The sequence below is a fragment of the Protomyctophum bolini genome, assembly GCF_963924005.1.
Source record: "Protomyctophum bolini genome assembly, chromosome: 18".
Taxonomy (NCBI): Eukaryota; Metazoa; Chordata; class Actinopteri; order Myctophiformes; family Myctophidae; genus Protomyctophum; species Protomyctophum bolini.
This window is the reverse complement of record NC_137879.1, coordinates 15,115,868-15,128,432: the sequence shown is the minus strand read 5'-3', so window position 1 is coordinate 15,128,432 and position 12,565 is coordinate 15,115,868. Positions and strand designations below refer to the sequence as shown.

The 12,565-nt window shown below is 44.8% G+C and overlaps 1 protein-coding gene across 2 annotated transcripts in view; it reads right to left on the bottom strand.

The window, feature by feature from the left end:
- LOC308333292 (fatty acid synthase-like) overlaps positions 1-12,565 on the bottom strand; it is a 52,659-nt gene that overhangs the window by 21,413 nt on the left and 18,681 nt on the right. For both annotated transcript variants that reach the window (XM_080789593.1, XM_080789592.1), the window contains exons 14-29: positions 12,209-12,343; positions 11,662-11,865; positions 11,166-11,281; positions 10,500-10,675; positions 10,049-10,240; positions 9,553-9,633; positions 9,176-9,364; positions 8,353-8,532; positions 7,654-7,857; positions 6,850-7,166; positions 5,077-5,481; positions 2,886-3,050; positions 2,579-2,694; positions 2,333-2,487; positions 1,859-2,062; positions 1,556-1,706 (exon numbers count right to left, since the gene is read on the bottom strand). In XM_080789593.1, the coding sequence (XP_080645719.1) occupies positions 1,556-1,706; positions 1,859-2,062; positions 2,333-2,487; positions 2,579-2,694; positions 2,886-3,050; positions 5,077-5,481; positions 6,850-7,166; positions 7,654-7,857; positions 8,353-8,532; positions 9,176-9,364; positions 9,553-9,633; positions 10,049-10,240; positions 10,500-10,675; positions 11,166-11,281; positions 11,662-11,865; positions 12,209-12,343 (2,990 nt within the window). The remainder of the gene's footprint in view (positions 1-1,555; positions 1,707-1,858; positions 2,063-2,332; positions 2,488-2,578; positions 2,695-2,885; positions 3,051-5,076; positions 5,482-6,849; positions 7,167-7,653; positions 7,858-8,352; positions 8,533-9,175; positions 9,365-9,552; positions 9,634-10,048; positions 10,241-10,499; positions 10,676-11,165; positions 11,282-11,661; positions 11,866-12,208; positions 12,344-12,565) is intronic.

Genomic DNA, 12,565 nt, shown 5'->3' with positions numbered 1-12,565 from the left:
CCTCACTGGGGAATATTCCGAGAGGAAAAACGGACAAGCCAGAGCGGACTTCAAGGTGCTGCTCCTGAGCTATAAAATAAAGCCTTAAATGGACTTGCTCCATCTTACATGTCCAGTCTAATACAGTACAGTAATACAGCCCAGGGCAAACACAACAGTACATCCCTGGACCTCACAGTCTCAAAGTATTATTTAAAAACAAAAATAATAAAATGTTGGAGGCACGAGCATTCACACATCATGAACGGTCTATATTCCTCCTAGGTCACTGCGGTCTGAGTGCCAGCTTAATCTCAGGGTCACAAAGAAGACCCGCTTAAAGTCCAGAGGCGACCGAGCCTTTTCTGTTGTAGCCCCCAAACTATGGAACGCACTCCCCTCCCACGTCAAATTGGCCCCTTCCATCGAGACTTTTAAATCTCGCCTAAAGACCCACCTCTATAGAGCGCCGCAGTCCCTCCCCCTTTCAGAAAAACGAGTGGCCCAGGAAATGAAACCCCAATGCATTCTCCCATCGGCACTTCTAATATAATTTATTTAAAGACGGTTACGCCGCGGACAAAGCCAACTCGGATCGTGACAAATCATGACAATGAACACAATGTTTTGGGCCGATCAAATCATTAGAAAGAAGAAAAGAAAGTCAGGAGACAACACTATTTGTTTTGTTTTTCGTCTTATAAATTATTTGATCGGCCTAAAACATTGTGTTCATTGACATGATTTGTCACGATCCCAGTTGGCTTTGTCCGCGGCGTAACCGTCTTTAAATAAATTATATTAGAAGTGCCGATGGGAGAATGCATTGGGGTTTCATTTCCTGGGCCACTCGTTTTTCTGAAAGGGGGAGGGACTGCGGCGCTCTATACCTTGGCTTTTAACCCCGCTTGAGTTCCTTCGGTCCTTGAATATGTTTTGTCTCACTGTGATGCCGTTTGCTTTTCTGTTGTTTTTCTGTATTGTGTCTCAGCTGTTTTCACTGTTTGTACTTTGTTTTCTCGCAGTTGTTATTCTGTGTGGTAGCTTAGTGCATTTGTTTTTATTTTTCTCCTGTACAGCACTTTGTAAACTCTGAGTTTTGAAACATGCTATATAAATAAAGTGGATTGGATTGGATTGAACGCCCTGTCTCTGGAATGTTCTGTTGGATATTTTAAAAAAGAAAAAAAAAGAAAAAGAGGCCTGCAGTTTTATTGATTGTATGTCCACCTCTTCTACCCAGTGGTATTAAACACGGTGTGGTAATCTTTCTTGTTTTTGCTGATCTGTGCATTTTTCAGCTGTGCACTGCATGCGCATGGTGATTATCATTTTACGGTGTATTCTTTGCTACTGTGTTTTGCTGTACGACTTGTTAAGTTGTTGTGAAGTGTAAAGAGACCCCCTTATGATGTTTCACTATAAATAATTAAAAACTACATGCGGTCATGCGCTAGCAGCATACTGATACATTCAAGTGTGCACTCTCCGTCGCGCACACACACACACACACACACACACACACACACACACACACACACACACACACACACACACACACACACAGTTTACTAACCAGCTGGAGGGTACATCCCACAGGAAGCGCTTGTCAGCGTCTACGCAGGTGGCCAGGCCTTTAGCCGGCAGCAGGCCCATCACACGCCGACCGCTAGGGTCACGTCCGGAGAACTCCATGCCCAGCATGCACTGCTGCAGAGCAAGGTCTCCTACCATGTGAGAGGATGAGGAGCAAGGTTAAGAGTACGCACGTGTGTGTGTGTGTGTGTGACAGATAAAAGGGAACGAGAGAATATAAGAAAAATAACAATTTTACCTCAGTTATTTCCAATTTAGGCTATAAATGTGAACTGCACTGCACCTGGAATGGCGTCTGGTGGCAGTTTGCCGGTGGCCAGCATGATGTCTCTGAAGTTGAGGGAGCTGTAGTAGACGCTACACAGCTGCACGTTGGGGTCGGTCGCCACAAAATGGCGGAGAGGCGAGGCGATCCAGCGCAGTGACGACAGGTCCCCACGGGTCAACACGTTGACGTAGGCCTGCTCCGTCAACTCCACGTTGAGATCTGCCGCGACAAAAACACATAATAATGTGACCTCAAAACCCCCTTGTTTCCCTTTTCCGAGGATAGGCAAACATTCAGTGAAAACAGGTGAAGAGATCTGGTGTAGAGGGGGAAACGGAGGGGACCGAGTATAGACCCCTGGAGGACACCGGGCAGTTAATGAAGGATATAGTTCATATAGGTTCAATGGTTCATGACATTCCCTGCTCGATAGTGTGCATTTTGATCTATGTATGAAGTGTGTATGAAATTGTGTGAGGAGTTTGGTACCCTGAGTGATGAGCTGGTGTCTGAAAACGCCCCAGTGCCCGTCTCGGAACACGTTCATGACCAGATCCCCCTCCAGCACGGACTGCATGGAATTATGGGTAGATTTCAGGGTTGGCACGGCTGATGATTCGTCGAGGTTGGACACAAACGCACAGCTGGTGAAAACATCGATGAGAAGCGGTTAGTAAATTTGGTGACAGATGTGCCACACATACCTATTGTATACAGTATACATGTGCAACCTACCGTATGCGGTTGCCCCCAGATTCTTGCCGTAGACAGTTGACCATTCCTACAACTCCACAGTGGCTCTGAGAGGCAGTCAGCCAAACAGGGGAGTCTGAGGATTCAGCCAGTGTTGTCTGGACAAGAAACACACACATATACAGTACACACACGATTATAGTCAGTGTTATGGATACAGACAAAGGCCATGATTGAATGGAACCTACAGTAGCTAACCTAAACTAGAACGTAATCAGGTGTTGTTATACAAGAAATATAATCAAACGAGTAATCACTTTACATTTTACAGAGACACTGAGGAGCTCACCTTGAGAGTTTCCACCCACTGGTAGTCTGTGCCGTCCACAGGCATGAAGATGGGCTGCTTGCTGGGTAACTTGCGGCGACAGAGGAAGAGAGCAGAGCCATAGAAGGACTTCTTGACAGCAGCCAGGGTGAGAGAGGCCTCTGAGAACACCTTCTCCCACTCAGCCTGGCGGAGAGGAGAAGGAGATGACGATAATAAATATACCTCTCACTTATGCTGCATTGACATGGGATCAGGCAGACCGGAAGTCATTTTAGTGGACGGGAGCAGGACGTTAAACAGAACAGGACGGCACGGCAGCCCGGCAACCAGAACCAGCGACAGTAACGGCAGACAGAGTCATTGTTAAAATATTTTATCTTTTTACCATTCTGTGCCGTCCAGCATGTGGTGCCGTTTGATGCCTACCGCTTGCCTGATCCCATGTGAATGCAGCATTTCACCTTCCCACGTGTTGCTAGTGAGGCCAGGAGAGCCACTCATGTATATGCCGTGTTGTGCGTGTGATGTGTCGGTGTGAGCTTGTCCGTGCGAGTCCCTGCCCACAGCAATATATAAATCCAGCTTTACTGATTTAAGTGAAAACGGAAAAACATTTCTGCCTTTCTAGGTGTTCAAATTGCCATCCCATGCCCAGCCTTTATTTGCTCTGGACTGATTCAAGGACTGGACAGACAGGGTAATAAAGCTTGTGCTGACCGGTTAGCTGTCGTATTGGCCCTAGGGATTGATCGATTGAACACTTTAGTCAGAGCTGTAAACAGCACGACGTACAGTAAGACATTAAGGCTAAAGGGATAACACAAAAAAATCCTATGAACACTTAACGTATAGAAGCTACCCAAACAGCGCACAAGCCAACGTGCAATGTCACTGCGAGCAGCCTCGCTGCTGAAGTACTGCAACTCACCATGTCAAACATGTCTGAAACTCAGCGGCCAAACACAGCTGCTGCAGATGGTTTGGCAAAACTCATGACTGAGGAGATCAAGGGCTGTATTTTGCGTGTCTTAAGTACCAGGTCTTATTCCCTAACTTGAGTAAACTAAAGACCTGGAGGCGTGATCAATGCCATTTGGCTATTCTGAGTGGCCAAAGAGCATTGATCACGCCTCCAGGTCTTTAGTTTACTCAAGTTAGGGAATAAGACCTGGTACTTAAGACATGCAAAATACAGCCCAATGTATCTGATTGCAAAGGAACTAAAACAGAGTGGGGAAACGGCGACCTCCAGTGGTTCACACAATGTCTAATGTGCAAGTAAATAAAAATGTCTAGGTTTCTGAGGCTAATGTGCAAGTAGCTTTGGAAACAGCTGGTGTTTTGAAGGGGGGAAAAAAGCCTGGGCGAGCCAAGCAGGGAAAGTGACATAGCAGTGGGAGTGACCCTTGCATTTCGTTAAACCAATAACGTTGCTCCAACTTTGGTGATGTCATGTCAGTGTCCTCCGCTCAGTTCTACTGGGGAGGGGAGGGGAGAGGAGGAGGAGGGGAGGCGGGCTCATAGGTTGGTGAGCGAATAGGAAGTCGGAGTCAGGGTTTCCAGCGCTAGTTTGTTCCGTTCTTCTATGCCCATAAAAGCATAGGGCTCTTTCAGGCTAATGTGAGTAATAGCAAGGCCAGTTTTCAACCAACTTGCTGAAAAACCCCAGTATGACTACTATTTTGTTTGTCAAGGCACTTTGTTTTTGTTGATGGACACTATATTTGAATATTAACATTACTATATGGAAATATACATGTATAATAACCCAATAATAAATAGTAGTAATAATAAATGAAGCTCAGTGGCCTTGTGGTTAGAGTGTCTGCCTTGAGACTGGACTCAGGACGGGATTTAATCCCTGGCCAAGCCACAAAAATATTTCTATGCCCTTCAACAATAGTATCAATAGTATATATATTTTGTTACTGAGTGTTCACTCCTGTCGTCTTAAATTTGCTTTATAAATAAAGTGGATTTAATTTGATTGGATCATATATACCTTTAACAAAAAAAAGTGAAACACCTAAAATTACAATTACGTGGACCGCACCAGACCGACGGGAATTGAACCACGACAGTGGTGCACGTACAGTACTGTACCGGTCTGGAGAATGAGGTTTTCTAACTGACACAGCCTGTATTGTGTTTTTCCTGCCCCCCCCCCCCCCCCCCCCCCATCCCCATGAGAAATAACACTACTACTAACCTGCGTGAGCAGTCCTTGCTGGTTGCTGGTGCTCTGTGAGGGGGTGGAGAGGAAGGCCACTGTCTCTCCCAGTGTCTCTCCCTTCAGCAGGGTGTGGAGGAGGACAAATCCCCCTTCCTTGGCTCCAGAGGCCAGGTTGGCCACCAGCTCCCCGGCCTGCTCTGGCCCCAGAGTGCCCCAGGCGTGGTTACACACCACCAGGTCTGCTCCGCCCAGTCCACTGGGAGCGGGGCCCGTCACAGGGTCCCACTGGGCCGCCGTGACGCCAAGCCCATCCAGGCTGGCCTGGAGCGGGGACAGCAGGTCTGGGGCGGTGTCCGTGGCCGTGTAGTCCACACGCATCATGGGCTGAATGTTGAGGAAGGGCACGGCATGGGAGAAGAGCTGTCCGTCGCCGGAAAGAGCCTGAGAGTGAAGTAAAAGGGTACATTAACATTTTCAAATAAGGTAAAAATGTAAAAATCTATTTTATTCTGTGATGGCCTATTTACAAAAGAAAAATCACAGCAGTACTTTGAAAGATTAATTCGTTTTAAATTAAAGTCTAGGCCAGTGGTTGGCAACAGGCGCAATAATATCGAGCCTGCCAAATTATTGTGTAAATAATATAATACACAATATCTAATTTCTCAAGAGACCAGCGGAAGTGGAGCGCTAAACGAGAGTGAGCCGGTGACATCCGGTCTCTACAAGTGGAAGCGGGTTGTGCCCCATAGGCAAATTCAAAGGAGAGAAAATAAATCTGACTGACAGACCAACATATAATGACAAAACAGAGAATCTAACCCCACCTGAAGAATGCTGATTATACTCGTATCTATGTTGAGAGACAGGCACAGACAATCCCATTCTTATTCAAACGTTCCATTTACACTTTCTTCAGACTTTTCTCTTGTGTTAGATGTTTTTGTTTTTCCACCGTTTCATCTCTATTTTGTTCATTTGTTCTTTCTTTCAAAGAAGAGACCTTGGACGTTGAAAGAGCTTGTGTTCCTTCCTGTTCCATCTAAAGTAAAATTGTACTGGCTTAGAAAAGAATGGGGCTGAGGCCACACTCACTTGCTGACACCTAGTCTAGGCTTTTAGCAGACAATCTCATCCAGAGTGACAAGGTCTGAACACAACAGGGTAAGTGGGTGAGGAATTCAAGTTCAAAGAAAAAGCACAAAGTAACCAGGATCGAAAGTAGTAGTAGTACGTTATCTTTCTAACATACTTTAGCATCCGTCTACAAGTAAACAATATACCAACCAAAATATAATTAGAATCACTCACTAATTAAGTAATAGAAAATGAGGGAGCCAACGCAAATACCATCACAGTAGTGATTTGGTCACAGGTGCAAACTGAAGGCCTTTAGCTACCTTAAAAAGGAGATGGTAGGCAGGTTTGATGCCGGTGTGATCAAATGCTTTGTTGTAATGCTGTAATGGGGGGGGGGGGGCGCTATATAAATGTACCTTTTGCAAATAACATCACACACACATTTCAATTAATTGCATTGTGTAGCCCAGAGCTTCCCAAAGTTTTTAGGTCGAGACCCAAAAGAGAGACGGTACACACAATAGTGAAAATAGATATACAAGCTCACAACGTGTCGCTTTGCCCCATGTTACGTGTGTGTATATTATATAATATATATATATACATATACACACACACACACACGAGTCGTCACCCATACAAATTGGTCCACCGACCCACTGTTTGGCAAACAGTGGTGTAGCCCAACCCAACTGTCGTAAAATGACACAGTACGTTACACACTCTTACCTCCAAGACTTTAATCTTGCCAGGTGTGCAGTTCTCCATGGCGATGTCCAGACAGTGTCTGAAGGCGGAGGCGTCCAGCAGGCCTCTCAGCAGGGGGTCCTGGAGAAGGCACCCCCTCTCCTTCTGCACCGTCTGCTCCAGCTCCGACCGCAGGTTACCGTTCAGCTCCAGGCTGCACAGCAGCGCCAGCAGCCGCACCAGGCCGGGCTCGGAGGGCTCCGGGCTGGGCAGCGGGGCATCGGACACCCCTTGCAGACCGGGAATGGACAGCTTGACTCCGTGGGAGGCCAGCTTACACTGCAGCTTGTGGATCAAACCTGCAGGAACAGCGTAGGACAAACTGCTGTTATAGAGGGTTTTCAAACAGACAAGGACATTAACAACTGTTCCAACCCATATGAACTTCTGTTTCCTTTCCTTGAAACAAAAATTGTGAGTCAGCAGTTAGCCACAGCAGCTACAGTGCAATGTATTTATTATGGTGAAAAAATACAGTGAGAAATTATAACATTGCTCGACCCCTTCATTCCCCATTGTAAAACTAAGTAAACTACTTAGTTTTACAATTTAGTAAACTAAGCTGGTTGATGATAGTTAACATAGTTGGCCTAAGCTAACTGTATATAACATTACATTATCATATCAGGTTGAAGAAGCTGGTCAATAGCCGGCCGAATGTACAGTATGCAAGGATTTAAGCAATAGCTAACAACTATATGACATCCTACAAAAGGCACTCAAAGATGCATTGCAATAACAAGCAAATGTTCATTCCAATTGTGCATTTTCTCTTAAACACAGTACCTTTGCAGAACCTAAGCTGCTCTGCCAGCTTCTCATTGGCCATCAGGCAGTCCGCCTCCACATAGGGAACAAACACAAACTCCTCCAGTGTGGGCGGGCTCTGTTGCTGTTGGCGCCGTGGTGCCACGGTGGCGTGGAGGCCGCAGATCTGGACGCCACCGGCCACTATGTTGTCAAGACAACGGTCCACGTGGACATCCACAGCTGTGGGACGGACAGGAATACAATGTCAAGAGACCGTTTCAGTTTGCAATATACTAAACTCAACGAAATACTGGGTAAATGAGTCCCAGTCAAGGTTATTATAGTAAACGAAATAACAAAAACTAAAATTGAGAAAAATAATAAACTAAATAAAAACAATTAAAAAACGATAACTAACCGAAATTGTGTGTTTAAAAAAAGAAATAAAGAAAACTGAAATTATAGACAAAATGCCCTTAGTATTAGTTTTTCTCGAGTAGAGTTTTATTACACAATAGGCCTACTTACGCTGACATTTTTTAATCTGGCACCTGACAAATATCCCAAAGTATGAAAAAAATAACTACGGTAATAAAAACACTAAAACTAAAACTAGCAAACCCGCTCTAAAAACTAATTTAATCTAACTGAAATAGAATAAAAATAAAAATAAATCAAAAACTAAAACGTGTGCCTTTATCATTTATTGTGTGAGAGACAAGAGACAACACAGACCTTGCTTGCCCTCTGAGTAGTCCAAGACCTTCTCCCGGTGCAGGGTGGGGTCCACACACACAGAGCGGACCCTGGTTGGGAGGCGCAGGCTACGGCCGGACAGGCCCACCACGATCATCTGCAACATGGTGTCCAGCAAGGTCACCCAATTGCCTGTCCACTGCAGTTTCCCACTGTCACCTGGGACAACCAATCACAAGCAAGGATAGCAGCAGCGTTAATTAGTCTCAGGGAATCATTGAATGCCGATAGATTCCACCTCAGTCTCCGTCTCTCTTTGTCCCCCTCTCTCTATCGAAAATAAAGCAGAGATATTGTAATGTAATCAAATAATCATGAAAGAGAGAGGGTCCTGATCAGCCTGTCATTGATAGTGGGCATTAATGATGTCTTCTTTGGACTTGGAAGGATGAACCAACGGAATAACAATGTAGCGCTCACTGACGTGCATCAGAGGCCTATCATTTCACTGTGAGGAGCTGAAGTGAAATGAAAAACAACAATATAGGAAGTTATCTGGAGGACCGACGGGAGGGGGAATTTGTTCCGTCAAATCAATAGTTGACCATTATTGTCCAGAGACTCATTATACATGTTTGAAAACAGACACACATATTTATATCTATTAATAGTGACTGGAAGAGCGCGAGGAGATATGGAAAATGTATCCTATAAAATTTGAAACTTAAGAGAACAATTTAAGATAGAATATTTTCATGCTAATAGAAGAAAGTGAAAAGGACGCACCAGTGACATTTCTTCTACATTTTGTGGAAGCCAAGCACACACACACACACACACACACACACACACAAACACACACCTGCGTTGTTAGACTCGAGGATACCCTGGAAGGTCTTTCCGTAGTCATAACCACGGAGACGCAGCTCTTTGTAGATGTCATGGGCTGTAAGCTTCATTTTAGGGTCGCTGTCCTCCTTGCCAACAGTTGACTTGGCAATCTGAGAGCGGAATGAATCCAAGGCTGCGTCCTCCAGAATGCTCACCTTACCTGGAAATGAAACCAGAGGATTGTGATACAGTAGTGGACTCGATTGATGTTTATGTTGACTGCACGAGAGAAACGTAAAATCTGCTTCTCTGATAGGCCCTGCGATTGTTATGAGGTGAGACTACAGTATGTAGACAAAAGTAGCAGAATTAGTTATTCTTTCTTATAGAGATTGTGATATGACCTACCGCTGACAGCCAAGTTGCCATTCTCCGAGACCTCAAACTTGTTGGTGGCAGGCATAAGACGCACCTCCAACTGAACCGAGCCTGCGAGAGACATAAATACATGTATACGAGAAAGAAGAAATCGATGAAAATCAATATCAAATCATGTATTCTCCACATGTTGACACAATATATTTATAACATAATATGATACAGAATTCATCATCGCCGTTGTCCATTCGCATTATTAGTAGTAGGGGTGCCAGGTAGACTCTTGTCTATCAGAGAAATATTATTCCTCCTTTTGTTTCAATGAGTAATTACTCATCTGCGTTTAATCACTTTAAACCATACACAGGACTTGCATAATAAAATATAAAACCTTGTTGGTGAGAATAAAACCATAAACACCTTGTCAAGTCAGCTTCAAGTATTTTAGTGAAGGATTAAAGCAACAGAAATAACTCGTTCTAGTTCATCACATGTAAAATATACAGTTCAGAATGTTTGTCCTCACCAGTCTTGGGCAGGATGGTGGCCCTGTGGATGGTGACGTCCTCAAAGGTCACGGGGGTGGTTTCCATGACAACGCCCAGGCTCCTCATCAAGGTCCTCCAAGCCAGCACCAGGTAGCCGGTGGCCGGGTAGAGGACACGGCCGTCGATGCAGTGACCCAACATGTAGTAGTCTGGGGACTCTGGGTTGATGTCTGTGTCATGGAGGGAGGGAGTCGGATTGGATGAAATTTAAGCACATTTTCTCACATGTACAGTAAGTGATTCTGTGCCAGAGCAAGCAGACGGTATACAATAATTATTCCCTGCGCGACATGTGCGCGTATTAGGCTACACACTCGCTCGTGGTCAATGGAAATGATTAGCAGACGGTATTTCTTTTTTCCTCAAAAACGTCGGCACGGCATCCTACGTATATAGCGTATACTGGGGACTACACTACTGCAGTCTCACCAATATTGTAGACAGTGGCAGACGTAGATCCCCCAGAGCCACAGGGGAAGTCCTCTGCCTTTGGGACGTCCCAGGTCTGGGCGTGGTCCCACTGCACCAGGGGGGAGATCAGCGGAGTGCCAGATGGCACCGGGTACTCCACAGACGGACTCAAGCGGTTAATATTCACACTGATGCTGCACAGAAAACAAACAATGAAGAGTAGAAATATGACAAAGAGGAAGATCCACGGTGTACAGCAGAGCTTCTTGTCTGGGGGCCAGCCCAGAATAAAAATGTATAACAGAAGTAACTCCGGTTTTCAGTTTAATCTAGTAAAAGCATTGCTGGCCCGACTGATCGGACAAAATACATTTATATTTATTTATTAAATTATTATATTAGATGTTATCATTATTTTCTGTTATGCACTTAAGTCCTATTTTATACTTTGTCATACAAGAGTGTTGCAGGAAGAAAGCTGATCAACAAGCGAACAATGTGTCACGATACGATGCTTTGTGAACTTGTAGAACATTTTTGACAATAATTACTTGCCCAATATACAGTAGGAAAGGCAGGCTGAATGTGGTTAACTCAAAGTGATAGTCGCGACCCCCAGGTTGAGAACCCCTGCTCTATACAGCACGTGTGATGTGATGCAGCGCATGCGAGGCAGCTACGGACCCGCTCATGTGGAGCTTGCCAATGTGTGAGAGGAAGAACTCCAGGTTGTTGGCGTGGCCTCTCTTCATCAGGGGCAGAATGGCACAGGTGGGCTTCAGGCTGCGTTTCAGGATGGCCTATGGCAGCGGAAAAGAAAGGAAGGGGTGGGATAGTTATTATAGTGTCGCGTCGTTCATTCCTTTTATTTCGTTTAGAATTTCTGTTTTCCATTTCAGTTTAGTTTTTAAGAGTTTTAATGTCATTTGTTTATTTGATTTTCTTAGTCAGGAGCCAGATTAAACAAGGTCAGGAAAAAAAGCAGATCTACAAGCAAATTGCATTGCACTGTGAGCTTATAGATCTGCTATTTTTGAAGATTTGTGACAAAGACTAAAACCATAGACATTTTCACAATGACTTTTGTTTTTTTAATACGTTTTAGTATAACTGAAATAATAACTAAAACCAACTATTCATATTCTAATTGTAAAATTTAGTTGCAACCCTGATGCCATACCTGCAGCAGACCGTGGGGGGCGATCTCCACCACGGCGGCGTTGTCAGGCACGTGGTTCAGCGCCTCCTGGAAGAGCACAGGGCTCACCAGGTTGTTGACGTGGTATTCAGCAGAGCTGTACAGAGAGAGGGGCGACGCCCAGTCAGCCTCAGGGATGCTGGAGCTGACCCACCGCGAAGAGCGCTGCCGGGGCGCTTTGATCACCTTGCAGAGGAGGGGAAATAAATCCTGTATGTTCATTGAACTGATATATGGATCAGAACAATCTATTCTTTTTTCCCCTTTATATATATATATATATAAAAAATATGTTTTATTTGATTTTCAACATTAAAAACATTTCATTGCCCGGCCTATACCTTCCCCACCCAGAAAATTAAAATTCATCATTCTCTCTATATCTATTCTTGATAAATTATGCTTAGCAGGGGGAAATGGGCATTGCATAATTGATTTAGGGTGTGCCAAAATGAAGATATGGTTGTATTACCCATGTTTGCCAGTAGGTGTCACTGTCATACTAGGTAGGTCAGTAGTTGGCGGTTACCTTTTTAAGTGCCGCGAGCAGGTTTGGAGCGATGGCGGCCATGTAGTACGAGTGGAAGGCGACGCCAGCACTACGCACCTCCTTGGCAAATACGCCGGTCTCCTTCAGCTCTGCCACAAACTTACTCACAGCCTCCTGCAAGAGGCAGACAGACAACACAGTTCATGTCATCAAGGTGGTTCAACATGTGGGGTCTATATAGTCTTAGAGTCAGGTCCCATGAATTAAAGCAAACCAAAACGAATCTTTTTTTAAATAGCCAAGTCCCAGTGTGCGTCTGTGTGATTTGTGAAACAGTGTGAAAGGAGCCCCCCACACCAGCACTGTCCTAAACTATTACAACTACCACAATATGTA